This window comes from Lynx rufus, unplaced genomic scaffold, assembly GCF_022079265.1.
Source record: "Lynx rufus isolate CCGP_SWC_20201006 ecotype Redwood Valley unplaced genomic scaffold, mLynRuf1.p SCAF_50, whole genome shotgun sequence".
Classification (NCBI taxonomy): Eukaryota; Metazoa; Chordata; class Mammalia; order Carnivora; family Felidae; genus Lynx; species Lynx rufus.
In genome coordinates, this window is record NW_025814868.1 from 457,323 (window position 1) to 483,323 (window position 26,001).

General features: G+C 59.9%; 3 protein-coding genes across 3 annotated transcripts; 1 reads left to right on the forward strand and 2 right to left on the reverse strand.

Annotated features, from left to right (window-relative positions):
• Positions 1 to 867: 867 nt before the first annotated feature.
• Positions 868 to 7,346, reverse strand: CDHR5 (cadherin related family member 5). Its single transcript, XM_047100645.1, has 15 exons — positions 7,292 to 7,346; positions 7,035 to 7,210; positions 6,589 to 6,639; positions 5,166 to 5,258; positions 4,939 to 5,040; positions 4,717 to 4,827; positions 4,457 to 4,627; positions 3,784 to 3,874; positions 3,513 to 3,610; positions 3,208 to 3,408; positions 3,014 to 3,127; positions 2,849 to 2,936; positions 2,403 to 2,714; positions 1,658 to 1,863; positions 868 to 1,317 (listed from the first exon to the last, which is right to left on the reverse strand). The coding sequence occupies exons 1-15, from the start codon at positions 7,344 to 7,346 to the stop codon at positions 868 to 870; spliced, it is 2,319 nt and encodes a 772-aa protein (XP_046956601.1).
• Positions 7,347 to 8,910: 1,564 nt separating this feature from the next.
• On the reverse strand, positions 8,911 to 9,807 carry SCT (secretin). The gene is made up of 4 exons (XM_047100654.1): positions 9,728 to 9,807; positions 9,539 to 9,640; positions 9,312 to 9,404; positions 8,911 to 9,034 (listed from the first exon to the last, which is right to left on the reverse strand). Exons 1-4 carry the CDS (start codon positions 9,805 to 9,807, stop codon positions 8,911 to 8,913), a joined length of 399 nt encoding a protein of 132 aa, XP_046956610.1.
• Positions 9,808 to 21,123: 11,316 nt separating this feature from the next.
• DRD4 (dopamine receptor D4) lies at positions 21,124 to 25,217 on the forward strand. The gene is made up of 4 exons (XM_047100580.1): positions 21,124 to 21,393; positions 24,099 to 24,211; positions 24,287 to 24,765; positions 24,901 to 25,217. Exons 1-4 carry the CDS (start codon positions 21,124 to 21,126, stop codon positions 25,215 to 25,217), a joined length of 1,179 nt encoding a protein of 392 aa, XP_046956536.1.
• Positions 25,218 to 26,001: the final 784 nt, after the last annotated feature.

A 26,001-nucleotide genomic window follows, 5' to 3' on the forward strand; every position in this document is an offset into this window, starting at 1 on the left:
CGTGGGGCATGTGGCAGCTGTACGGCTTGGAGTCTTGATGGGAATCGTTCAGACAAGAGCACTCGAGTGCCCTTGAGAAGACATTTGCAAAGAGATTCGTGATGACTTTTCATTAGGAAAAACACTGACGATCCAGAGAGACGGTGTGGTGGCCGTCAGAGAGGAAGTCCTGCCGGCGGTCCTCCCCTGGGGAGGCCAGTAGAGGGGGCTCTGGTTCCCCTCGTCCTCTGATTGTAGCCGACCGGCCCCACCTGCCATGCTGGCCCACGGCCTGGGCCTGCTGCCCGCTCCCAGCTCCTGTCACCCCAGGCAAGCCTCTGCTCGGAGCCACAGGTCACAGCCCAGACGCCAGGGCCAAGTGCCTCAGAGCACGGTGCTTGCTTTCTGCACCGAACCTCACCGAAACACTGGCTGTGACCCCCTGGAAGGTCCCCAGGGAACTTGCTCTCCAAAATGAGTTCCTGAGGGCGGCTCCTCAGTTTCCCCAAGGCCAAGAATCTGCATGTCGTGTCGGGAGGGGGGATCCACAGCGCAGGGTGCCCCCCCTCCAGCGCGGTTAGACCAGGAGAGGAACTGGGCCACCAGCTGGCACCGGCCCGGGAAGCCCCTTGGCTGGCAGGCACAGCAGGTGGTTTACGGGAAGCGGCCTCGCCCGGCAGGCAGGGGCCGGGGACGTCCCAGCATATGGGCCGCGCCGTCACCTCCCACCGGCGGCAGCTCCAGGGGGACCCTGCGCGCCCCGGCCGCCCATCGACTTTGGCGCAGCCGAGCTTGGAAATCGTCGCTTTATTGTGCATGGTGCAGTGGGGGCGGGCGAGCAGCGCAGCCGACCTCAGGGTGGGCCAGCGAGGGACGCAGGGAGCCCAGCTACACGTAGGTGGAGCTGGCGTCGTCGCGGGAACCCCCGCCCGGGCCCTCGGCCTCGGCCTCGGCCTCGGCCTCGGCCTCGCCACTGCTGTCCTCGCTGCCAGAGTCGGCAGCGCCGGCCGCGTCCGAGGCGGGCGTGTTGAGGACCACCACGTCGGCCTCGGCCCCGATGTCCTCGCCAAACCACACGGCCTTGTAGCCGCCCTCGGGCCGCCGCTCCTTGGTCAGGATGGACCTCACAGCCGCGGGGCCGCCCCCATCCCGGGCCACCTCGGGGGACTCGGAGGCAGGGTCCAGGGACTGGAGGCTGGGGGGCTCCGGGGGTGCAGGCTCCGGGGCCACAGCCGGGGTGGGGGCAGGTGAGGGGCTGGGAGCCGGTGCCCAGTTGGACTCTTGGGGAGCATGGAAGGCCTGATTGTCAAAGCCCGAGAGCTGGGGGTGCTGGTGCTCCTGGGGAGGGGACAGGGGCAGCCAGGACATCAACCAGGACCCCAGGCCTGGGCTGGGCCCCACCCCTGGTGCCCTCCCCAGAGACAAGGATCCAGGCTCTCGTCCTTCCTTTCTCTGCCTCTTTCGGCCTCCTCCCCGTTCCGTGGGCTACGGTGTCTGCACCCCGTGTCTCCTCGCCTCCCTCTCCTGCCCCTTTTCCGTCTTCCCCTGTCCCCCTCTCCATCTTTCTGTGGCTCGGTCCTCACCTGCACAGCCCTGTCTCCTTGTCTTTCTCTGTCCCTGTCTCTCTCTTCCCCTGTCCCTGTCCTGTCTGCTCCCCCCCAGGCCCCCGGGGCCTCACCTGAGCTTTACCAGAGCAGCACTTGAACCGGTGGCCGTAATGCTTATGGACGAGGATCAGGAGGGCGATCAGAGTCAGAACCAGCAGCGCGCCCAGCACCCCGCCCAGGGCCGCCATCTCCACGGTGGAGAAGCGCTGGTCCTCAGTGTGGCTGACTCCTGGCTTGCTGTCCCCTGCCGTGCTGCCTCCTCCAGGCTCTGGCGTCCCTGCAGCACCGACAGCCACTTACCGTTGGCGCCTCCGGCACTTCCCAGCCTGCACCAGGCTCTGGACGCCTCGAGCACGAGCCGGGCGTGGCGTCCTCCCAGAGCTGCGGTTCTGGGGAGTGGGTGCTACTGACACCCCAACTGAGGGGCTGTGTGTTCCCAGGGACCCTGGGGGGGGGGGCCAGGCTGCTGAAGAGAGGCAAGGGAGCTGGGGATCCGTGCCCCCTGGCTCCAAGGGGAAGGCAGGGGCCTAGCACCCTAGGAAGGCGGTTGAAGGCAGTGCTGGGGCCTGGAATTGCGGGGCTCCTCGATCCCAAATCTGGCTTCTGCCCCACCCTCCACACACCTTCCCAGTTTACCTTGTTGGGGCCCCCGAACCCGTCTCTGCCCAGACCAGAGCAGACTCCCTTGCGGCCTACGGTCGGCGTGGTCCTGCCGGGCCAACCTGGGGTGGAGCCTCCCTGCTGTTATTCCCAGGACCACTCACGGTATGAGTCAGGGGGCATCCGGGTGACTCTAGGGCAACCGGGAGGTGCTACCTGAGGGCTGGGGGGCCCCGCTGGGCCCAGGGGACATCGGCTGAGAGGTTCCTGGCTTCAGCGTCTGTGTTGAGCCCCCGCTGGGTGAGGCTGGTGGGAGGGAGGTGCCGGTTCCCACACTGGGGGGCCTCCCAGGCGTAGATGAGGCAGGTGGCCTCAGACTTGTGCCCGAGGGAGGGTGCGGGCCGGTGCTCCACCCAGAACGGGTCGTGGAGGACCCCTGAGAGGGCCCCGGGGGCCTGGGGGCTTCCGCAGTGGTGGCTCTGCTCGATGTTCCTCCAGCCTCTGGGGATGTGGGGGGCTCTGGGGGACCTGGGGGCCAGGGGCAGGATGCGGGCTTGCCTCTGCCCCCAGCGTGCCTGCCTCAGGGAAGGCACCGCCCTGGCTGTGGCAGAAAGCCCCCCCTCCCGCCGCTGAGCCGTCCCCCGGGTCCCCCGGAGGCTCACCTGTGGGGGTGGGCGCCTCCTCTTCTAGGACCTGAATTTCCACCACTGTGGTTGCTCCACTTGCGGTCACTGTGTTCGTGGCCTCGACCTGGGGCAGAGAGGGGGCTTGTCCCTCGTAGGCCCCGCCTTAATCCCTGCCCCTCGGAGACGTCCCCCTGCCCTCACCTCTGCATAGAAGACCCCCTCGTCTGCCAGCAGGGCAGCGGTCACCACGGTCTCGCCATCCATCCGGAAGTTGGTGTTATTGGTGATACGATAGGTGGTGGCAGAGTCCGAGTCCTGGACACTGTCCCAGTGAGTCCTGGGCCCGGGCTGCCCCCACTGCCCCCCAGCCCACCCACAGAGGGGCCGCTGCCTACCGGGAACTCAGGGTCCCGGGCCCAGATCCTCAGAGGCTGGGAGGGGGAGGCCGCGTCCCTGACCGGGACGCCCGCGCCAGAGCCGAGCGCCACGGTGCCGAAGTACCGGCTCTCGGGGAACTGGAGCAGGCTCCCGTTGGCATTCCGGGCCTCGATCGTGACCCGGGTCACCGAGTAGCGGGCGTGGTCGGCCTGCTCGCCCTGGGGGTGGGGGGGGGGGCCGCGGTGACCAGCAGGTTCTGGAGGGGCGGGCGCCGCAGCCTGGGGCTCGGGAGGGGCGCTTGGAGGCCTGGCCGGGGGCCCACCTTGACCAGCAGAGTGAAGGTCTTTGGGCTGCGGACGGCCCCGGTCATGGTGAGGTTGCCCGAGTCAGCGTCTATGGCAAACGTGCCGTCGTCTCGTTCTGTGAGGGTGGTGGCAGCGTCTGGCCTCTCGGTCCCTCTGGAGGCCTGAGGCCTAGAGTCCCGGCTGGCTCTGCCCACCCGGCAGGTGCCCCTGGGGCTTCCTCCGCCCATGGTGGGGATGGGGTCCCGGACGTCGTGTGGGGACAGAAGCAGGGCTGTGGCGCACACTCACCACTCACGATGCTATAGAGGATGCGCTGGTTGATGCCCCAGTCCCCGTCCACGGCATAGATGGGCCCAGGACGCAGGGTGAGGGGGCCTTGCTGTGGGAACGGGGACAGGAGGAGGCACCATGGGGCTGGTGTGACGGCCCTAGCACGCCCCCTCCCGCTCCCCTCAAGGGGGCAGCCGGTCGTCTCTCACGCCTGCCGACCACACCCTCTGGGACCCGGCCAGTTCTGATCGGATTGATCCGAACAGCTCGAGTTTGGAGAGGCAGCACAGGCGCGGGACAGGGTGAGGTCACACGGGGTCTGGGCTCGGGGATCCTCCGTACGGCGGGAGGCCCTGGAGCCCGCGCCCAGGCCCCGCTGCCCTCCGCTGCCTCAAGGTGACTCTCGGGGCCCAGAGGGGACAGTCAACCGGTCAGAGAGGCGGCTGCCCCCTGGAGCACCGCCGTGGCCCCTCCAAGCCACCACCCTCTGGGTCCCCAGGGGCTGTCTGGCTCCGCCCCAGGACAGCTGAGCCTGCGCCCTCCCGCCAAGGTCAGAGAGGCTGTTCACGTCTCCCCATCCCGGGTCGGGTGCGACTGGCTTTCGAAGGGATGTCCACATAAAAACGACAACCAAACTTGGCACCCAGGCCACTCCCCCGGTGCCCATTCTGCCCCTCCCTGCCCCCAGTACCAGCGTGTGCCCTGTGGGGACAGCCCCGTGGTACTCGGCTTGGATGCAGACGTGAGAGTCTGAATAGGCACAGGGCAGGAACCAGGGGGGCCGAAGGTCAGCAGGCTGCACCTCCAGGATCACGGTGGCCGTGGCCGTGTGGCTGGGTGCTACGTTCTGCTCCTGTGTGTCCTGCAACAGCCGAACCCGGCCGGGTCAGGCCCGGGAGCCCCGGGCTGGGGGCGGCTCAGGTGGGGGCTTGAGTGCCCAGGCCTGCTTACCCGCACCAGCAGCTGAAAGGTCATGTTCTGACACCGGTAGAAGTCCAGGGACCGGTCCAGCCGCAGGGCGGGGAGGTTGGTGCCCACCAAGGAGAAGAAGTTACTGGCGCCCTGGGGAGGTGGGAGGGGGATGGGGCTCAGCCTGAGACCCTGGGAGGACCCGGGGCGGGGCGGGGGCCGAAGGGAGGGTCTGGGGCTGGTGCGGAGGCGGGGGACACTGACCGGGGTCACCTCCTGGAGGGTATAGAACAAGATGTCACTCTTGTCGGGATCGTGGGCCTCCAGCTTGGTCTCAGGGACGACGATGGTGTTCACTTTAGTGTCCTGGGGGCACGGAGGGGGAGTGGTCCAGCTGTACCTCTGCCCTCCCATGGACTGATCTCTGAGGCCAAGCCATGGCCGCTAGCTCTCTGCTGTCCGGCCCCTCGCCCCTGGCTCCCCTCACTCACCTCAGAGACATTCTCAACCTTGGTCACAAAGGGGAACACGGGTGCGTTGTCATTGATGTCCAACACAAACACAAACACCCTCAGCAGGGTCACCTAGGGGGACAGGGTGGCGGTCAGCTTCCTCCCTGCAGGTCCCCACCCCAGCGGAGGGCCGCTCCGATGGCCTGGGGTACGGTTCACAGGGACTGCGGACGGACAGCAGGAAGCGACTACTGAGCACAGGAGGTGGTGAGTACCCTGGAGAAAAGTCACCGGGCACGGGTGGGCGGGGCAGGAGGGTGGCCAGCGAAATCCCAACTGAGAGCGATGGTGAAGCAGTCGAGTTGCCTCGAGAATAATTCTCAAAGGAGAAGGAAAACAGAAAGGAGAACACACAGGTTGGAAGGGGCTTAAGAGGGAGCGCGCGACTCTTGATCTCGGGGCCGTGAGTTCGAGCCCCACGTTGGGCATAGAGACTACTTAAATAAATAAACTTTAACAAGAAAGAAAGAGGGAGGAGGGAAGAAGGGAGGAAAGAGGCTTGAGACACAGAGCGGCCAGTCTCATTAGGTGGCCACCCTGGGGTCTTGACTCAACAAACTAGGAAAGACCCCCACTGTGGGGAGAGGCAGACATCGGGGGTCTTGTGATGCCGAGAAGTTTCTACTTTTTCCGGGTGACAACAATGTGATGGTCGTGTCTAAGAAGGGTCCTTGTCTTTCAGAGACTCGTCCCGAGATACTTGTGGGCGGTGTGCCATGATGTCTGTGGGGGACACCCACAGGCCTCGAGGACAGGGAGAGTGGACAGTGGTTCCTGTGAGCTGACAGGTGCATGGGGCTGGGGTTGCAGCTTAGAATAGACTGGTCAAGAGATGGTGAGAGAGGCAGGCAGGCGCACCTCCGGGGAGAGGGCACAGGGCCAGCTGGAGCGGGGTCGGGGTCCGTGCACCCAGCCTTGCCCACCGCACAACGCACTTGGCCTTGGCTCTAAGTGAGAAAGCAGCCGGGGGCGTCCAGGGCAGGGATGGGCCGCTTGCTTGATCACATCGTCCTGCCACGATGAGACTGGACTGGGGTGGCCAAGGCCGAGAGGGGAGCGAGCAGACCAGTTGTCAGTTTCTAGAAAGGAGATGCTGGTGGCCAAGGGTCTGGTCAGCTTAGAGTCCAGCTTGAGGCAGAGCGACCAGATTTGCTGCCAGACGTGAGGGGGCAGTGGGGGGTGAGAGAACCAGAAGGGTGAGGCTCCTCCCGTGTTGGGGGGGGTTCTGGAGCCCAGGGCAGCGTCTGGGCTGGAGGAAGTGTGGGCGCCAAGCCGGGAGTGACTCTTGAAAACATGCCACAGGGTGAGGTCACCAGGGAGTGGCCCTGGACCAGGCAGAGTGCTCTGATGTCACAGGGTCAGGGTGGCAGCACAGGGTGGGATTGGGGGGGGGGGGACTCACCACGGTGTCACCTCTTCTGCACTCCAGCTGTGCCTGCAGCATCGTGTGTTTCTGGGGGGGTGGGGGACAGACAGGTGTCAGAGATCACCTGCCCCGCTGATCGCAGCACGCTGGCCCCGCTTCACAAGCGAGGAGACAGGCCGAGAGGGGCAGGCGCTCACCCGGGGGCCCCAGCATCAGTGCCAAGTCCAGAGGTCACTCGGCGCCCCCAAGGGCCCCACGCCCCCTGGGGTCTGTGCTCCACGAAGCCTTGAGGCCCAAGAGGGCTGGGTCATTGCCTGGCGGGCACAGAACCCTCAGGACCCCTGGGCAGACTGAAACCCAAAGACCCCGGAAAAGCCGTTCTCCGGGGGGGGGGGAAGTGTGGGTGCCCGCACAGGTCCTGTGGAGGGAGAGCCCCCCAGCTGCCCCCGCGGGGGTGCCCCGCCTAGGCCCGCCATCCACACCTCGTAGTCAGGAGTCACATCGAGGAACAGCTGAGTCCCCTGGATCCGAAACGCCAAGGGGGTGGATGAGGGTCCGAGGGTCACCTGCTGGCCTTCAGGGACATAGATGTCAGCCAGGGGCTCGCTGTGATTCGTGTTCTCCGGGACTTCGAAGTAGGTGTTGCTCACAGAGCAGACTGGAGAGTGGGAGAGGAGGGGTCAGTGCCCTCCCGCCACCCGCCTGCTGCCCAGCTCCACCGCCACCGCCCCGCAGGTACCCTGGGCCTGGGCCGTGGCCACGAGCAGCGGCAGCAGCAGGGCCCAAGCCCCCATCTCGGCGGCCGTCCGCCAGCGGGACCCTCTGAGCCGCTGGTGCTGGTGCCTTCTCAGGCTGGGCGACCTTCGCCCCTGCCGGGCACCGCCCCGCGTTATGATCCTTTACAAGCCACCGGCCTCCACCAAGGGGGCTCTCGCCGGCCGCCTGGCCAGGCCCGGCCCGTGGCCAGGAGGGGAGAACTGGTGGTTGCCCAGCTGGGCCACATGTGGGGGCCCACGGGGGCTCAACTCACAGACGCCAAGGCGGGAGGCGGAAGTCGCTCAGAGAGCTGATCAGGGCACCGTGGGCCTGGCTGGGGGGTGGGGGGTGGGGGGGTGGCTGGGGGTATGCCTGGGGGGGCAGAAGCTGGGGCAGGGCGTTAGAGCCTGGAGGAGCGGGGACTGGGGCGGGGCCTCAGCCCTGGCTCCCGTGTCTGCCGTGCCCACCCCCCAGGCCTGCTGCCCCTCTGCTGGACGCTTCTGCCCGAATCATCTGGGAGCCAGCTTCAGGGCCCAGGTGCTCCCGGCAGGACCACCCTCTTCCCACACCAACCACCTAGGTCCGGAAAGAAAAGGTTGTTTGTGTCCGGGGGTACCCCTGCCTGTCTTGGAAACAAGCCATTCTCCTCCAAGGGGGGCTGGGCAGGGCCACCGTGATGGGGATGGCGTCAGGCAGCTGGGGGCTCCCGGGGGGCAACCCAGCTCCCCACGGGCTCTGGAGCTTGACAAAGAGGGGGTCCTGGCAAGGCTCCCGGGCCCAGGCACCCGACTGCCCTACCCCCAAGGGCCCCCCCAAGCTCTCAGCAGCTGGGGAGAGGCCACTGGATGGGGACAGGAGAGGGGCTGCCGTGACCGTGGCGGTCGTGGGCCTTCGGGTCTCTAGGCCTTTGCTCTGCTGCTGCTGCTGCTGTACTGGGGGCTCCTGGCGCCTCTGCCTGCGCTGGGAGGGCCTCCATGGCTTCCAGCGACCCCAGCACCACTTGGGGTGTCATCACCGTCCCCATTCCACAGGCTCAGAGTGGTCAAGCCACTTGTCTGAGGCCACAGAGCTCGGACCAGGAGCCAAGACATACGCTTGGGTCTCTCTCTGTCTCTCTGGAGCGGACTCCTGAGCCCCTAGGTGACAGTCCTGTCACTCTCCGTGCCCCCTCAGACTGCCTCCACCACCTGCCCGGCACACCGACCGCAGGGCCCTGGGGCCGGGGCTGGAAGACATCCTGTGCCCCCCACCCACCCAGGGCCCCTGAGTGTTTGCGGAGTAGATGACAGGGGTGCAGACCGTCTCTGGGGAGCTCGGTCAACGGGACAGGAGAGATAAGGAAGGTGAGGCGCCCTGCTGGCTTCCCAGGTTTAAAGGGCAGCTGGGTGTGGCTGCAGCCCCAGAACCTGTGGACAGGGTCCTTCCGCCCTGCAGGGCTGCCTTGATGGCACAGAGGTGGCGCACTGAGTGAGCTCATGGGGCCGGTGTCTGAATTCCTCCTTTATTGGTGACAGGTGCAACCCCTCCTCCTCCCGCTCCACCCCTCCCTGGCCTGGGCTCCACGGTGCTCCCCTTGCAGACAGACGGGAGGCTCCTTCTTCCTCAGGGCCTCATCCGCGACATCTCAGCAGGAGGCACGGCCGGCTGTGAAAATGCGGCCCCAGACCCGCGTCCAGGAGGCAGCTGGGGAGACCAGGCCTCATCCAGGGGGTCCCTCAGGGGCATCCTGTGGAGACAGCCAGGTTAGGGGCTGGACGCTGCCACCCATCTGGCCAAACTGTGCCTCCTCTGGTCACCAGCTCTTTTTCCTTCCCAGACCCCCCCCCACCCCCCCCCCCCCCGCCCCTGCCTGTCCAGTTCCTGCCGTGGATCTAGGGTGCCGCAGGGGACCAGGGGGAGGGGCTGGGGCAGAAGCTTGTGGGTGGATGGGGGGGGGGGACGGGCTGGTGGTGGCGGCTGGGGCCAGGACGGGGGAGGTGGGGGGGGGGGCTGGTGGCGCTCACCAGGCCTGCAGGGCGGGCGAGTGGGGCCACTGCAGGCAGAAGCGGCCCTCAGACGACTTGGTCCAGCTCGTGCCGTTCTCTGTGTCCAGCTCGCTGCCCCCCACGCCAAGTCGGAATTAGTCCTGGAGCTGGGGGGCGCCGCCCCCCGCGCCCCTCCCTCGGCCCCGGCCCCTCACCGGCGCCCCCCCACCCCGCGGCCCCCCCTCCCCGCGGCCCCGGCCCCTCACCTGCGCTTCCCCACCAGGCCCTGCAGCAGTCGCTGCAGACGCGCGCTCTCCCGCAGGCGGCTGAGCTCGCTGGTGAACGTCCCATCCGAGTGGCGCGGGGCCCTGGGGAGGGACGGCGGGGCCACGGGCCAGGTCAGGGCCGGGCGGGGGCGGGGCGGGGCCGAGGGGCGGGCGCGGGCGCGGGCTCACCTGGGGGGCGCGGGGCGCGCGGCGGAGCCCGGCAGCAGCAGCGGCGGCAGCAGCAGCAGCAGCAGCAGCAGGGGCCGCATGGCCGTGGTGGGCGCGCAGGGGGTGCTGAGCGCTGCCGCCGCCGCCCGGGCCCCGGCCGCCCCTTTATGGTGTCCGTGCGGGGCGGGCCGGGGGCGCTCGGCACCGCCCCGGCTCCGCGCAGCCCGGCCGCGCCCCCATCGATCGCGCGGGAAGGTCAGGGCCGCCCCCCCAGCTGTCGCCCCGGCTGGCCCGCCCGCCCTCAGCGCCGCGTCGGCGCCCCTCGGCCGGCTGGGGATGTGGGGGGGTGGGGGGGGCGGGCCTGCACGAGGAACGGCAGGAGCAAAGCCTCAGAGCCTCGCCCCGACGCGCTTCCGAGGCGCAGAGGGGCGCGGGGTGGGGGGCGGCACGAGGGCGGAGGCCGGGACCAGGGGGCGTCCACCCGAAGCGCGGACTCCGCTGGAGAGGCCCAGGCCGGCTGCAGGCCGAGCTGGGGTCGAGCCCCCCGGGGCGCCCTGCGTTTGAACTTTCCGAGGCCGGACAGGAGGTGGAGGTGCGGAAAGGGGACAGAAGAAAGACGGCAGCTGGGTGACTCCCGCTCCCTCGTCTCGGGTTTAGGTCAGGTTCGGCTTCTAGAACCAGGACTGCTGACATCCGTGAACAGAAATTAGGAGTCCAGTAAATGGACTTATTGTAAACTAGTAGTTCTTGTGTTAGACTTTACATTCTTTTTTTTTTCTTAAGATTTTATTTTTAAGTAATCACACCAAGGTGGGGCTCGAACTCACAACCCTGAGATCAAGAGTGGTGCGCCACCAAGGGAGCCGGCCCAGCTTCACATTCATTTAAAATTAGTAGAGGGGCGCCTGGGGGCTCAGTCCATTAAGCGACCGACTTCGGCTCAGGTCATGATCTCAAGGTCCATGAGTTCCAGCCCCACATCAGGCTCTGTGCTGACAGCTCAGAGCCTGGAGCCTGCTTCGGATTCTGTGTTTCCCTCTCTCTCGGCCCCTCCCCTGCTCACACTCTCTCTCTCTCTCAAAAATAAACATTAAAAATTTTAAGAAAAATAATTAGTAGACTTTTTAAAAGAGCAGTTCGAGGGTCACAGAAAAACTGAGCAGAAAATATGGAGCAGACCCAGGCCCAGCCCCCCTGCCCCTAACATCCTGCGGGACAACTGATGAGCGTCCCGGTCCAAACATTAGCTCTGATGGCCTGTCACAATTTACTTGAGCACTCATCCCAGTGTGTAAGCGAGGGTTTTCGCAGATGCACGATGAGTGCATCCAACTCCGGACTGTCCTGGCTTCAGTGCCCCTAATTCCTTGTGCCCCAGCGGCTCGTCCTTCAGTCCCCAGTCCCTGAACTTTGCACCGACCCCACTGTCATAGTCCCTGGTGTGGACGCACCACAGCTAACCCACCCACCTACCAAAGGACACCTTGGTCGCTCCCAAGGGTTGGCAGTTATGAACGAAGCTGTGATAAACAACCGTGTGCAGGCTTTTGTGTGGACATCAATTTCCAGCTCTTTGGGATAAATACAAAGCGCGTGATTGTTGGATGGGACGGTCACTTTTGTAAGAAACTGCCAGACTTTCCCAACGCACCGATCCGCGCTCCTCCCGGCCCCGAACGAGACGCACATCCTTGGTGCGGCGTTTGGGTTTTGGGCCATTGTAACAGGCGTGTAGTGATAGCTGCTTTCTTTACACGTGTTTTTAAGCAGCTGCTGTGGCTTATTCCTGCACGAAGTCGGCAGATTAAAACGCCCTGTGCTTTCACACCGTTCACAGGTCGGTCACGTCCACAGGAACACGCCCACTCCCGACACTGGTGTCAGTCAGACTTCTCAGCACCTCAAACACTCAAGCCCCCGGGGAATAGCTTCCTAAGAAAAATATTCCCGTTTATCAAAAGGACACTAAAATTGAAGTTTACAAAATCTACAGCAAAATTAACGTGCAGTAAAAAAATGAATTTTGGCACAAGTCTTGGCTCGTGTAACCACCACCACAGTCGGGACACAACACCTGCACTCCGTCACCCCAGAGGCTTCCCTCCCGCTGCACCTCTGGGGTCACAGCCTCGGCCCTGAGCGCCTCTGGTCACAGCTTCATGCAGTCACAAGCAGTCACTGGCTCAGAGGGACAGACGGAGGGTGCGGCCAGGGAGAGGCCTCCTGTCACAGGATATTTGTTTCTACCGCCTTCTCTGCTGCCCAGGGTTTCTCCAGGGACGGCCCCTCCCTGTGCCCTCCCACACCTGCTGTGCGGCGGTTTGTCCCGAGTGGGGGGAGACTCGCCGCCGAGACACCCCTGCCTATGCCACCGCGCCGGGAATCAGGAAGGAGGAAGCCTAAGAAACGTGGCGCTGCCTCAAGCTTCGCTTCCCATTCTGTGCTCTACTTTGAAACAAACAACATGGGGTACAGGCCACGACTGCAAAATGCCACCTTTATAAAAGATTTTAAAAAGTTCTTTCTAATTTTTATTTTACATTGATTTATTTTTTGAGAGACATAGAGAGACAGAGCACAAGTTGGGAGGGGCAGAGAGACAAGGAGACACAGAATCCGAAGCAGGCTCCAGGCTCCGAGCCGGCAGCACAGAGCCCGACGCGGGGCTCGAACCCACGAACCGTGAGATCATGACCTGAGCCAAAGTCGGACGCTCAACCGACTGAGCCACCCAGGCACCCCAGGATTTTTAAAATTTTTAAGTCATCTCCATCCCCAACGTGGGGGCTCAAGCTCACAACCCCAAGATCAAGTGTTGCACCAGCCAGGTGCCCTGCAAAGTGCCACTCCCAACCCACAGGTTTCAGGGAGCACCCCCCCCCACCCTGGGTCCCCAGCATTTCACTCTCAGCTGAGTCCTTGTTACAAACTCACAGAGATGTCGCTTACATGAACAGCCAATTCTCAACCCTATTCCATTGATCTATAAGAAATCAAAACCGTACTGGTTTGATTCCTGTAGCTTTGTAGTAAGTTTTGAAATCAGGAGCAGTTGAGTCCTACAACTTTGCTTTTCTTTCTCAAGATTGTCTTGGTTATTTGTGGTTCCTTACATACAATTGCATATGAATTTAGGAGTGACTTTTCCATTTCTGTAAAAAGGGGGCCCTTGGGGTTTTGATAGGGAGCATACCAAATCTGTATGTTGGTTTGGAGAGAAAAGCCATCTTAACGACATGGAGTCTACCAAGCCACGCGCATTGGATTTACTCATTCTTGTCTTTAATCTCCACCCCCCCCCTCCCCACCGGCAATGTTTTGTAGCTTTCGGTGGACACATCTTTCACCTTCGTGGTTAAATTTCTTTCTAAGTATTTTCTTCTTTTCGATGCTGTTGCAAGTGAATTATTTTCTTCATTTCATTTTTGGATTGTTTGTTGCTAGTGTATAGAAATATAACTGGTTTTTATATGTCGATATCATATCCCACAACTTTGCTGGGTTTATTTATTAGTCGTAACAGGCTGAGGCTGAGGGTGAGGGTGAGGGTGAGGGTTTTGTTAGATTTTCTATACATTAGATCATGTCATCGGCACAGAGAAATCGTTTACTTTTTCCTTTCCAATCTTGGATACCTTTTCTTTCTTTTTCTCGCCTAATCGTTCCAGTAGAACTTCCAGAACATGATACGAGAAGCAGCAGAAGTGGGTGTCCTTGTCTTATTCTTGATCCTAGGGGAAACGCTTTCCATCTCTCACTATTGAGTCCGATGTTCGTTGTGGGTTTTTCAAAGATGTCCTTTATCATTTCGGGAGGTTTCTTTCTATTCGTAGTTTATGGAGTCTTTTTATCATAAAAGGGTATTGGATTTCATCAAATGCTTTTTCTACATCGGTTGAGATTACTAAATGGATTTCCACCCTCCGTTCCATTAATGTGATATATTACATTGAGTTTTGTCTGTTGAATCACCCTTGCATTCCTGGAGCAAATCCCCGCTTGGTCATAGTGCATAATCCTTTAAAAAATGCTGTTAGATTTGGTTTGCTCATATTTTGTGGAAGAGTTTTGTATACACATATTTATAAGGGTTGTTTATCTGGAGTTTTCTTTCTTGTGATGTCATTGCTGAGCCCTGGGAGTTCTTTATATATGTTGTATAGAAACCGCTTGCTGAAAATAGGATTTGCTGATATTTTCTTACATTCTATGAGTGGAAATTTCAAATTTTAATGAAGTCCAGCTTATCTTTGCTTTAATTTGTAGACCATGCTTTTGGTGTCATGTCTACAAACTCTTTGCAAGGGGCGTCTGGCTGGTTCAGTCAGAAGAGCATGTGATTCTTGATCTTGGGGTTGTGAGTTTGAGCCCCATGTTAGGTGTAGAAATTACTTAAATGAATAAATAAAAACTTGAAAAAAATTCTTTGCCAAATCCCTGGTCACAAATATGTTCCCCATATTTCCAAAATTTTTATAGCCTCACATTTTACATTTACATCTATGATTCATTCTGAGTTAGTTTTTATGTAGTGTTAGCATTAGATCAAGGGGCTGGGGGGGTGCATGTGAACATCCGATTGTCTCAGTTCCCCTTACTGGAAAGACTGTCCTTTCATTTGTGCACAAGACATATCTCCCAATTTATTTAGGTTTTCTTTTATTTATTTTACCAATATTTTGTAGTTTTCAGCATATGGATCCTGTACATGTTTTTAGATTAAAACATATTTCGTGTATTTTTATAGCTGTTGTAAACGGTAATGTGTTTTTACTTTTTTTAATTTTTAAAATGGTTATCGTGAGAGAGAAAGAGAGAGAATCCTGAGCAGGCTCGCACCGCCAGTGCAGAGCACGCTTCGGGTCTCATCTCACGAACCTCGAGTTCTTGACCTGAGCCAAAATCAAGAGTGGGACACTTAACTGGAGCCACCGAGGCCCTCCACGTGTTTTTACGTTTTAATTTTGGCTTCCGATTGTTTACTGCCGGTATACCAAGATATAATTGATCCTTGCGTGTTGACTTTGCATCCTGCTATCTGGTTAAACTGACTTATTAGTTCCAAGGCTTTTGTAGATTCCCTGGGGGTTTGCTTAGACAGTTGTGTCATCGGTACACAGGGACATCCTTTCCAATCTGGATGTCTTTTATTTACATTTTTATTGCCTGACTGCACTAGCTAGAGTGGCAGCACAATATTGAACAAAAGGTGAGAGTTGGGCGCCCGGTTGGCTCAGTTAAGTGTCAGAACCTTGATTTCAGCTCAGGTCATGATCTCATCATCATGAGATCGAGCCCCGTGTGGGGTTCTGTGCTGACAGCACAGAGCCTGCCTAGGATTCTCTCCCTCTCTCTCTGCCCCTCTCCCCGCATCAAAATAAATGAGTAAACCTTTTTAAAAAGGTGGGAGTGGACATTCTTGCTTCTGAGTTTAGCTGGAAGGCACTCAGCCTTGCACCACAAAGTGTCATGCTGGCGATACGGTTTGAAGGTGCCTTTGTTGGGTTGAGGGAGTTCCTTCCATTTCCAGATCACTAAGCACTTTTATCGTGAATGCAGGTTGAATTTTTTTTTTTTGGTAAAATTTTTTTTTCAACATTTATTTATTTTTGGGACAGACAGAGACAGAGCATGAGCGGGGGAGGGGCAGAGAGAGAGGGAGACACAGAATCCCAAGCAGGCTCCAGGCTCTGAGCCATCAGCCCAGAGCCCGACGCGGGGCTCGAACTCACGGACCGCGAGATCGTGACCTGGCTGAAGTCGGACGCTTAACCGACTGCGCCACCCAGGCGCCCCGAAGGTTGAATTTTGTCAAATGTCTTTTCTGCATCAGTCAATATGATCATGTGGTTTTTCTTCTTTGGATTGCTAACTGGTATTTTACATTAATTTGAGTCTGTCCTTTTCAAATTAAGCAGCTAATGCTATGAATTTTCCTCTGAGCATAGTTTTGGCTCTATCCTATAAACTTTGATACGATGTATCTTCACTTTCCTTAGTTCCAAATATTTTATAATTTCTCATTTGACCCATGGATTACTTAGAATTGTGTTAATTCCAAAATTTTGGGGGATTTCCTTGTTATCTTTCTGTTGATTTCTAGTTTAATTCCTTTGTGGTCAGAGAACATACTTTTTATGATTCTCATTCTTTAAAAAATGTCTTAAGCTTCTTTTTTCGATGCAGAATGTGGTCTATCTTGGTGAAGTTCCATGTGTACTTGAAGAGAATACGTATTTCTCTGCCGTTGGATGGACTGTTCCATAATGTCAAATATGTCTGCTTGGTTAGTGGTTGTTCAGATTCTTCCATAGCTTTGCTGATATTCTGTCTGCTTGTTCTATTAATTAGGAAGAGATTCTTAAACTTTTGAACAACTCTTGTGAGCCGAATAAACATTATCGTGAATGTCTTAAGCGTCCCATAAAACTCTGTGGCGAATGATTACAAAACTGGCTCCGAGACCTGCTCAAGTGTCACCACCAGGGTGACGGCTCCAGCTTCTGTCCTATCCTAGAGGGTCATAGACCTACTCCTCAGTCCCGGGAGGATGGAGTGGCCTCTCAGGACCCATCCAGCCTTAGAGGTGGCACATCACAGCTTCACTGGCCAGAGGCTCTGGACAGAATTAGGACCTCCTCCTCTCAGGCTGCGCTGCCCAGCCCCGTACATTTTATTGAGCCTCACCAAAGTTGGTCTGCAAACCTGCGGTCACAGACTTTTTGTGAAGTTTGTTATTTATGGCTAATTTTTTTTTTAAAGGAGGCTTCACACCTAGTGCAGAGCCCAACGTGAGGCCTGAACTTATGACCCTGAGATCAAGACCTGAGTGGAGGTTAAAAGTCAATGCTTAACCACCTGGGTCGCCCAGGCACCCCTATGGCTACTCTTTGTGGATGTATGGTTCTATGAGTTTTGAAAGCTGTATTTGGACACCTGGCTGGTTCAGTCCAAGGAGCATGCAACTCTTGATCTCAGGGTCATGGCTTCAAGCCCCATATTAGGTGTAGAGATTACTAGAGAAAAAAAAAACTAAGCTTTAGGGGTACCTGGATGGCTCAATCAGTTAAGCGTCTGACTCTTGATCTCAGCTCAGGTCTTGATCTCAGGGTCATGGGTTTGGGTCCCATGTTGGGCTCCACGCTGGGCATGAGCCTGCTTTAAAAGAAGAAGAAGAAGAAGAAGAAGAAGAAGAAGAAGAAGAAGAAAAAGAAGAAGAAAAAGAAGAAGAAGAAGAAGAAGAAGAAGAAGAAGAAAAAGAAGAAGAAGAAGAAGAAAAAGAAGAAGAAGAAGAAGAAGAAGAAGAAGAAAAAGAAGAAGAAGAAGAAGAAGAAAAAGAAGAAGAAGAAGAAGAAGAAGAAGAAGAAGAAAAAGAAGAAGAAGAAGAAGAAAAAGAAGAAGAAGAAGAAGAAGAAGAAAAAGAAGAAGAAGAAGAAGAAGAAGAAGAAGAAAAAGAAGAAGAAGAAGAAGAAGAAAAAGAAGAAGAAGAAGAAGAAGAAGAAAAAGAAGAAGAAGAAGAAGAAAAAGAAGAAGAAGAAGAAAAAGAAGAAGAAGAAAAAAGGCTTTATAAATAAATAGTATTAGCTTTGTAGGCACCACCTAGTCCCATCACCTCCCAAACTCTCACTCTTTGTGAGCCCTGGGCGCCACTTTTCTTCTTCTTCTTTTTTTAATGTTTTTGGGAGAAAGAGAGAGACACAGCATGAGCAGGGGAGGGGCAGAGAGAGGGAGACACAGAATCCGAAGCGGGCTCCAGGCTCCGAGCTGTCAGCACAGAGCCCGACGCGGGGCTTGAACTCATGAACCACGAGATCGTGACCTGAGCTCAGATGCTCAACTGACCGAGCCCCCCAGGCATGGTGGTCACTCCTCTAAATGCATACGCCCCTTACAAGAAGTCTTCAAAGAACACGCGCTGGAGCCGAAGGGAGAAATCGAAAATCCCACCAACTGTCCATGGAGGCTCTAACACCTCTCTCTCAGTAATTAACAGAACAGGCCGGAAAGGAGCCAGGACACAGAAATCCGAAGAGCAGCGTCCTGATCCGACTGACGCACACGTCCACCTCATCACAGAACACACTTCCTTCCAAGCAGAACATCTGCGGTGACAGATCATGTTCTGGGCCATAAACTAGACCGTAGCAAGTGTAAAGGAGCCGAGGTCCTCCGCGGCACCTTTTTCTCACTGGGATGGAACAAACAAAAGGCAAACGACAGGAAGTCGACAAGGAAATCTACCAACATTTGGAAACAAACCATCACAGTTCTACGTGACCGTGGTCACAGAAGAGAATTTTGAGCTGAACGTGATTGGGGGTGCCTGGGGGGCTCCGTCGGTGAAGTGCCCGACTTGGGCTCAGGTCATGATCTCGCGGTTCATGAGTTCGAGCCCCGTGTCGGGCTCTGTGCTGACAGCTCCGAGCCTGGAGCCCGCTTCTGGTTCTGTGTCTCCCTCTCTCTCTGTCCCTCCCCTGCTCATGCTCTCTCTCTCTCTCTCTCTCTCTCTCTCAAAAATAAATAAAAACATTTAAATTAAAAAAAAACAAGATAATTATCTATGCAGAAATTCTGAAGAAAACTAAAGAAAAAAAACCTTGCATTAATAGGGTTTCGCACAAGGGAAACACAAAACTTGTATTTCTACACGTTAGCAATGAACAGCTGGAAATGACAGTTTTAAGCAGAACCACTTACCAAATACGCCAGAAGCCATGAAATACTTAGTTGTGAATCTTACAAAATATGTGCTGAAAACAAGATACTGATGAAAGACATCCAAGAATATCCAAATAAATGGAGAGATACACCCACGTTCATAGATCAAAGACTTAGCCTCATGAAGGTGTCCGTTTGCCCTAAATCATTGTATGGATTCTGCACGATCCCGATCACATTCCCAGCAGGATTATTTTTGTAGATACAGACAAGCTGACTTTAAAATCCATACATACAGACAGAACTGGAGAAGCCAAAACAGTGTTGTGAAGGAACAAAGTTCAAGGGCTCACAGAGCCCGATTTCGTGACTTGCCGTGAAGCCGAAGTGGCTGAGGCTGTGTGTTGGCGCTGGAAGGAAAGACAGACAAAGAAAAGGCGCTCAAGTGATTTTTTGACAAAAGGTCAAAAGCAAGCCAGTGGTGAAAAGATGGTCTTTTCAACAACGGGAGCGGGTTGTTGTTGAACAGCCACAGGCGAGAAAAAAAGAACCTCAGCTTGTGCCTTCCACAGAAGAATCACCTCAAATGCGCAGTTGGGAGAAGGAAGCGTCAGGCTGCGGTCCGGGGGAGTATTTTCACATCATACGTCCGGCTTTTTTTCCCCTGCCATTCTAGTGTGCGACGGCACGTCCTTGTGATTTTTATTGTCATATCCGCGGTGGCCAATGACACCGAGCACTTTCTCACAAGCTTACTGGCCGTGAGAGTTCTCTGTTTGTAACGTGCCTCCTCCAGACCTTTCCCCTCGTTAAAACTGGACTGTCTTTTCTCGTTGACTTGACGGGGCTCCTCGTACATTCTGGATCTGCACCCTGTATCAGAGACCCACACTGTACGCGCCCTTTCCCGGTCCAGACTGCCTTTTCACCCGCAATGCTGGCAGACATCTGGGGACCAGGAGGAAACGCCAGGCAGATCAGACGCTAAAGATGCGCTACTTGGCATCCAACCCAAGATCACAAAGCCACCCCCGTCTTGGGACTTGTGTCCTGTGAGAGAATGACCTTCCTACTGCTCCAGTCACTAGGACGGTGAGTTCTCTTGCTTGAAGCTTCAGAGAGGAAGAAAGCCTTCCTCCCTCTACTAATGTGCATGAAAGGGATCGAGCTCAGCAAGTTGGCCACTCTGTTCCCTGCTGTCTTTGAAATCAGGATCCCGGATTCCTGGCAACAACTCTGTGCTCCAGACCCATCCTGAGTGTCCCAGCCTCCCGGGGTAGGGGGCAGCCAGAAAGGGAAACTGAGGGGTCCCATGTGCATCACATGATCCCACAGAGGGATGCAGGCAGAGCGCCCACTTCACGGCCCCTTTAGTGACACTAAAGGTAGGTGTCACTCTGATTTTTAGTAAGTCCATAATGGAAATTCTGGCTGAGGGGCGCCCGGGGTGGGGGGGGCTCCTCGGTTGAGTGCCCGGCTTCGGCTCAGGTAGTGATGTCGCAGCTCGTGGGTTCGAGCCCCACATTGGGCTCTGTGCTGACAGCTCGGAGCCTGGAGCCCGCTTCGGATTCTGCGTCTCCCTCTCTCTCTGCCCCTCCCCCACTCACACTCTGTCTCTTGTCTCCTTCAAAAATAAATAAACATCAAAAAAAATTTTTAAAGAAAATTCTGGCTGAAATACATTTTCCATCTACGTTCTTTCCGTGCACATTTGTGACCTGATAGAGGACAGTCCAGGCCGACTCTGTCATGTACAGCTGTCTCTGGCTGACTCTGAGTGTCCCACGCATCTGCTCTGTGATAGCCTTACCTTCATGGACCTGGGGACACTGCCCCAGGATCCTCCCATGCTCTCAGGGTCCTGGGGTGGCAGGTGGGGTGATGGACCCGGGACGGCCTCAGTGCTCCAGGGGGGAGGGCCCAGGATCTAGTGATTGTGGGCTTGGTGGGTGCAGGTGAGAGGGTTCTCATTTGGGGCTTTTTCTTCTCTGTGAAGGAGGTGACTCCTTGGAGAGTGCCTTCCTCCTGTTACGTCACTTAATGCTAAGCAGTAAGCACCAGGCAGTGGCCGTGGTGGGGAGTAACTGGGCGTGGTTTCGGTCAGGGACGAGAGGACGGGGTGCAGGGCCCCAAACCGGCGTCTGCAATCATTTCGGGGGGGGGATGTCCTGGGGCACGTGAGGTTGGGTCGGATGAACGAGGGAAGCCTCATCAGGGGGCCCACGGGGCCGCCGGCGAGGAGTTCGGGTCTCCCGGTGCCGGGTGAGCAGCGGCCCCGCCTCCGCCTGGAGGCGCCTCCCGGAGTCCCCCCCGGCCCTCCCCCCGCCCCGGGGAGCACACAGCCCTCCGGCGCATGCGGGACGCGGGGTGTCTGGGGCCCGGCGGGACGGCGCTGGCGTCGGGTGCCCGCACTCCCCCAGGGGTGGTCCGGCCGACCTTCCGCCCCCGGCGTCTCCGGGCGCAGACCCGCGCGGACCTCCCCCGACCCTGCGCCGCGCGGCGCGACGCTGGGCCCGCGCGTGCCAGTCTTAACGCCTACCTCGTGGGCGCCCGCACTTGTCCGCCCGCCCGCCTCCCGGGGCGCCAAAGTCCGAGACGGGGCGCCCCTCCGAGCGCCCGGGGGCCGGCCGCGCGGGGCGGATCGGGGCGGGACTCCGGCCGGGCTCGGGGCGGGCCCGGGGGGCGGGGCTCCGGGGTTCGCGACCCGGGCTCTGTCCGCGGTGCTGAGCGCCCGCCCGGGCGCATGGGGCAGGTGCGCCATGGGGAACCGCAGCGCCGCGGACGCGGATGGGCTGCTGCAGGGGCGCGGGCCGGGAGCGGGCGGCGGCGCGGGGACCCCCGGGGCGGCGGCGGCGCTGGCGGGGGGCGTGCTGCTCATCGGCGCGGTGCTCGCGGGGAACGCGCTCGTGTGCGTGAGCGTGGCGGCCGAGCGCGCCCTGCAGACGCCCACCAACTACTTCATCGTGAGCCTGGCAGCCGCCGACCTGCTGCTCGCCCTGCTAGTGCTGCCGCTCTTCGTCTACTCCGAGGTGAGCCCGCGGTCCCGCCGCACGCGCGCTCCTCCCCTACGCCTTCGTCCCCTGTCCCCGTCCGCACAGGGGACCCGAGCGACCCGGCCGCTCGGCTTCTCGGGAACCTCGAGAACCCAGGACCACTGGAGCCTCGGTCCCCTGACACTCGTCCCCCCCCCCGCCCGCCCCCGCCATCTCGGTGTCCGTTAGCCCGCTCGGCTGGGCGACTGTCCGCCCTCCCTCCGCTGTACCTGTACCTCGTCCCCCTGTTTTGGCGTCTGCTCCCCAAGAGATGCCTTTGTCCTTCAAGCCAGGGAGGGACCTCAGAAACAGGTGACTTTGGCAGTCCAGCCACCCACCACCCCCTCAGCTGGGTTCCATTCCCCAGGGGAGCCAGATGGAAAGGCAGATTCATGCTCAGTCCCCCTGGCTCTCCCTGGGGCGCAGAGACACATACACATCACTGCACAAACCACAGCCGTGTGTGACCAGGCACACGCACACAAGAGCACCCAAGGGAAGGAGACCCTCGCTCACAAACATGCTCTGCCCATAGCAGGCGGGGTGTGGGGGTGTGGGGAGGGAGGGGGCACTCAGCTGCTAGGAGCTGAGGGGGAGTGAGCGGGGCTGCAGGAGGGGAGGCCCTGACCCCTGACAGTGGAAGCAAGGGCAGGGGCTTCTGTGAGCTCCAGAGCCCCCGTCAAGAACCAGGGCCCAGAAGCTCCATCCCCAGACCAGGTCTGGCCCTTGGGTGGGTCCCGCTTGGTGCCAGCCCTGTCTGCTTTGCCGTTTGGGCAGAGAAAAGCTGCTTAGGGCTGGGCTGGGCTGGGAACTCGGCGTCAGGGGCCGTGGGGGGAAGGGAGGCTCCAATTTTCTAAGGGCGGACATGGTGAGTCCCGGCCAGGCTGGGGCAGAGCTGGACAAGGACACCCATGACCTGCCCCTCCCCCAGAGCCACAGACAGACGTCACTGACTGAGGGCTCCTAAGCTCCTAATCGTCCCAAATCAGCGGGAGGGGATTTAGAGGGGGGGGGTGGCTGTAGAGGGGGGTTGGCAGTAGAGTGGGGGGGGCTGTAGGGGGGGTGGCTGTCTGCTCCTTTGCCTTTGGTGGGGGCACTGGGCACAGTGAGGAGCCTTTATATCTTTTTAAAAAAATTTTTAATGTTTATTTTTGAGAGCGACAGAGACAGACAGAGTGTGAGCAGGGGAGGGGCAGAGAGAGAGAGGAAGACACACAATCTGAAGCAGGATTCAGGCTCTGAGCTCTCAGCACAGAGCCTGACGTGGGGCTCGAACTCAGGAGCTGTGAGATCAAGACCTGAGCCCCGCCCCCCCAGGCGCACCGCAGAGACTTTATATCTTTTAGGTGATTTATCCTCAGGGCAATTCCGTGGATGCTGTCTTCACCCCTCCTCTACAGATGTGAGGTGATAATCTCGAGTCCCAGAGCAGTGACAGTTTAACCAGACAGGTGGACTCTTAGCCATCCTGTGGGGAGGAAATGGGGGCAGGGGCTTCACGCTCCAGGGCAGCAGAATCCCTGGGACCACCCCTACCCTGGGATCCTCTCGCCAGAGATCCAGCTCTCAAGCATTGACCTCACCTACAGAGTCTCCCCCAGGCCTTTCTCAGTTTTAACCGGTGGGGGTGGGGGTGGGGGTGGGGGTGGGGGTGGAGGTGGGGGGGAGGGTTGGAGGGGTGAGGAGAGGTGTGAGGGGGATTGGAGAGGGGTGAGGGGGTGGGGTGGGGGAGGGGGTTGTGTGGGGAGGGTTGGAGCGGTGTGGGAGGGGGAGGGAGTGTGTGGGGGTGGGGAGGGGGGTGGGGGGAGGATTGGAGGGGTAGGGAGGGAGTGTGAGGGGAGTGGGGAGGGATGGGGGAGGGTTAGAGAGGTGCGGGTGGGGGAGGGGGTTGTGTGGGGGGAGGGTTGGAGGGGTAGGGAGGGAGTGTGAGGGGTGTGGGGAGGGGTGGGAGGAGGGTCGGAGGGATGGGGTGGGGGAGGGAGAGTGGGGGGTGGGGAGGGGGGTGGGGGAGGATTGGAGGGGTAGGGAGGGAGTATGAGGGTAGTGGGGAGGGGTGGGGGAAGGGGTTGAAGGGGTGGGAGGTTGGGGTGGGGGAGGGGTGTGGGGGGGAGGGTTGCAGTGGTGTGGGAGGGGGAGGGAGTGTGTGGGGGGTGGGGAAGGGGTGTGGGAGGGTAGGGAGGGGTGGGGGGAGGATTGGAGGGTACAGACCGGGTGTGAGGGGTGTGGCGAGGGGTGGGGGGATGGTTGGAGGGATGGGGTGGGGAGGGATTGTGGGGGGTGGGGAGGGGGGTGGGGGAGGATTGGAGGGGTAGGTAGGGAGTATGAGTGGGGAGGGGTGGGGGGAGGGTTGAAGGGGTGGGGGGTGGGAGTGGGGGAGGGGTGGGGGATGGATGGGGGAGGGCTGGGGAGGGTTGCAGTGGTGTGGGAGGGGGAGGGAGTGTGAGGGGTGTGACGTGGGGTGGGGGGAGGGTGGGGATGGGAGTTGGGGGGACCCTGGGACCCTCGCCCAGCTCAATGTGAAGACTGCTGGGCCTGTGGACCTCTGGCTCCTTCCCGCTCCCCGCTGATAATCAGTCCCCGCTCCCCCAAAAAGGAGGGGGGTCGGAAAGAGCCGGCGCCTGGTTCCTGGCCCCGGGGCCACTGCGGGAAGACAGTCAGCGGGTCTTGTGTCTGTTGCCCCCTCCCCCCCTCCCCGGGCGCAGGTCCAGGGCGGCGTGTGGCTGTTCAGTCCCGGCCTCTGCGACGCGCTCATGGCGATGGACGTCATGCTGTGCACCGCCTCCATCTTCAACCTGTGCGCCATCAGCGTGGACAGGTGAGTCCCCGCCGCCCGGCCGCGCGCGCGCGCCCCCTGCCCCGCGCCGCCCGCCCTCACCGCGCCCCCCTGCAGGTTCGTGGCCGTGGCCGTGCCGCTGAGCTACAACCGCCAGGGCGCCGGGGGGCGTCAGCTGCTGCTCATCGGCGCCACGTGGCTGCTGTCGGCGGCGGTGGCGGCGCCCGTGCTGTGCGGCCTCAACGACCCGCGCGGCCGCGACCCCGCCGTGTGCCGCCTGGAGAACCGCGACTACGTGGTCTACTCGTCCGTGTGCTCCTTCTTCCTGCCCTGCCCGCTCATGCTGCTGCTCTACTGGGCCACGTTCCGGGGCCTGCGGCGCTGGGAGGCGGCTCGCCAGGCCAAGCTGCACTGCCGGGCCCCTCGTCGGCCCAGCGGCCCCGGCCCACCGCCCCCCGAGGTCGGCGAGCCCCCCGAGGCCGTCGCGCCCCCCGACGCCGTCCCAGCCGAGCCGCCGCGGCAGGCACCCAGGAGGAGGCGCGCCAAGATCACCGGCAGGGAGCGCAAGGCCATGAGGGTCCTGCCGGTGGTGGTCGGTGGGTACCTGCCCTGGGGTCGGTGGGCGGAGTGGAAGGTGGCAGTGCCACCTGGGGTCGGTGGGAGGAGGTGCCCAGGGCGGGCTGGGCGCCGCGGGGACCCGGGTTCACCGCGCCCTCCGGCCCCGCCCCCAGGGGCCTTCCTGGTGTGCTGGACTCCCTTCTTTGTGGTGCACATCACCCGGGGACTGTGTCCTACCTGCGCCGTGCCCCCGCGGCTGGTCAGCGCGGTCACCTGGCTGGGCTACGTCAACAGCGCCCTCAACCCCGTCATCTACACCGTCTTCAACGCCGAGTTCCGTACCGTCTTCCGCAAGGCCCTGCGCCTCTGCTGCTGGGCGGATCCCTCCGCGTGCGCCCACTGCGTCCTCTGCGAGGACCTGGGCCCAGGAGGACCCGGCCATGCCTCCGGGGGCAGGACCCCAGTAAGGGAGGGGGTTTTGTACGACTAAGATTAAACAAATTCCTTCCTAAACACCTGCTGGGGAGGCTGCGGGCTGCGGGAGTGGGCTGGGGGGTGTGGGGAGGAGCGGGAGGAGGAGCCCAGACCCCGCGCCAGGCCAGTGAACCCCTCCTCCCTTCTGAGGAAGCCCAGAGGACAGACCCCACCAAACTGGCTCCTGGCTCAGGGTCAGGTGGGAGGGATGCCAGTTCTGCCCCTAGGCTGGGCAGGGAGGCTCCAGAAAGGCCCATTCAGCCTCGCCCATGGAGAAGCTTCCAGAACCAGACCAGCTCTTGCCTAAGAAGGTTTGGGCTCTGCTTGTGGGGCTGTCCACGGGCTCACCCATGGTGACTCACACCCTCCTCCGAACGGTTCCCTCCCTGACACACCGTGGCACCAGCTGCACCCCCGCCCCCAGCTGTTGCCCCTCTTTCAGTGGAGAGTGTAGACAGCTGTCCTGCAGGGAGGAGGCAGTTTCCTGAGACTTCCCCAGTGGGAAGGCAGCCACCGTGGGCCATCAGCAGCCGGGCCCCCTGCTTCTGCAAGGACCAGCCAAGCGTCCACTCCACTGTCCTTACAGACTCAGCAGAGCCGGGCCCAGGTCAGAGCACGGCTCCCGGCCAGCTCCCGGCTTTGGTGATGTCCCAGGCCCCAAGGAGATGGGGCCGGGGGGGCCGGGTGGGTGGGCCCACCAAGGCAGCCTCCTCGATCCTCTGCCTTGAGGCTGCCCGTGAGGTGGCGAGGCCCAGAACAGGGGAGCCAGGAGGAGGTGCCCGGCCTGAAGCAGGGCAGAG

Coding starts and splice junctions, on each gene's coding strand:
- CDHR5 (XM_047100645.1), bottom strand. CDS start 7,346: ATGGGGGCTTGGGCCCTGCTGCTGCCGCTGCTCGTGGCCACGGCCCAG. Junction 3,409..3,512: donor CCTTCACTCTGCTGGTCAAG/GTGGGCCCCCGG, acceptor CCCCACCCCCAG/GGCGAGCAGGCCGACCACGC. Junction 1,318..1,657: donor GCTGCTCTGGTAAAGCTCAG/GTGAGGCCCCGG, acceptor TCCCCTCCCCAG/GAGCACCAGCACCCCCAGCT.
- SCT (XM_047100654.1), bottom strand. CDS start 9,807: ATGCGGCCCCTGCTGCTGCTGCTGCTGCTGCTGCCGCCGCTGCTGCTG. Junction 9,641..9,727: donor GCGCGCCCCGCGCCCCCCAG/GTGAGCCCGCGC, acceptor GTCCCTCCCCAG/GGCCCCGCGCCACTCGGATG. Junction 9,405..9,538: donor GGCCTGGTGGGGAAGCGCAG/GTGAGGGGCCGG, acceptor CGTGGGGGGCAG/CGAGCTGGACACAGAGAACG.
- DRD4 (XM_047100580.1), top strand. CDS start 21,124: ATGGGGAACCGCAGCGCCGCGGACGCGGATGGGCTGCTGCAGGGGCGC. Junction 21,394..24,098: donor CGCTCTTCGTCTACTCCGAG/GTGAGCCCGCGG, acceptor CCCCGGGCGCAG/GTCCAGGGCGGCGTGTGGCT. Junction 24,212..24,286: donor TGCGCCATCAGCGTGGACAG/GTGAGTCCCCGC, acceptor GCCCCCCTGCAG/GTTCGTGGCCGTGGCCGTGC.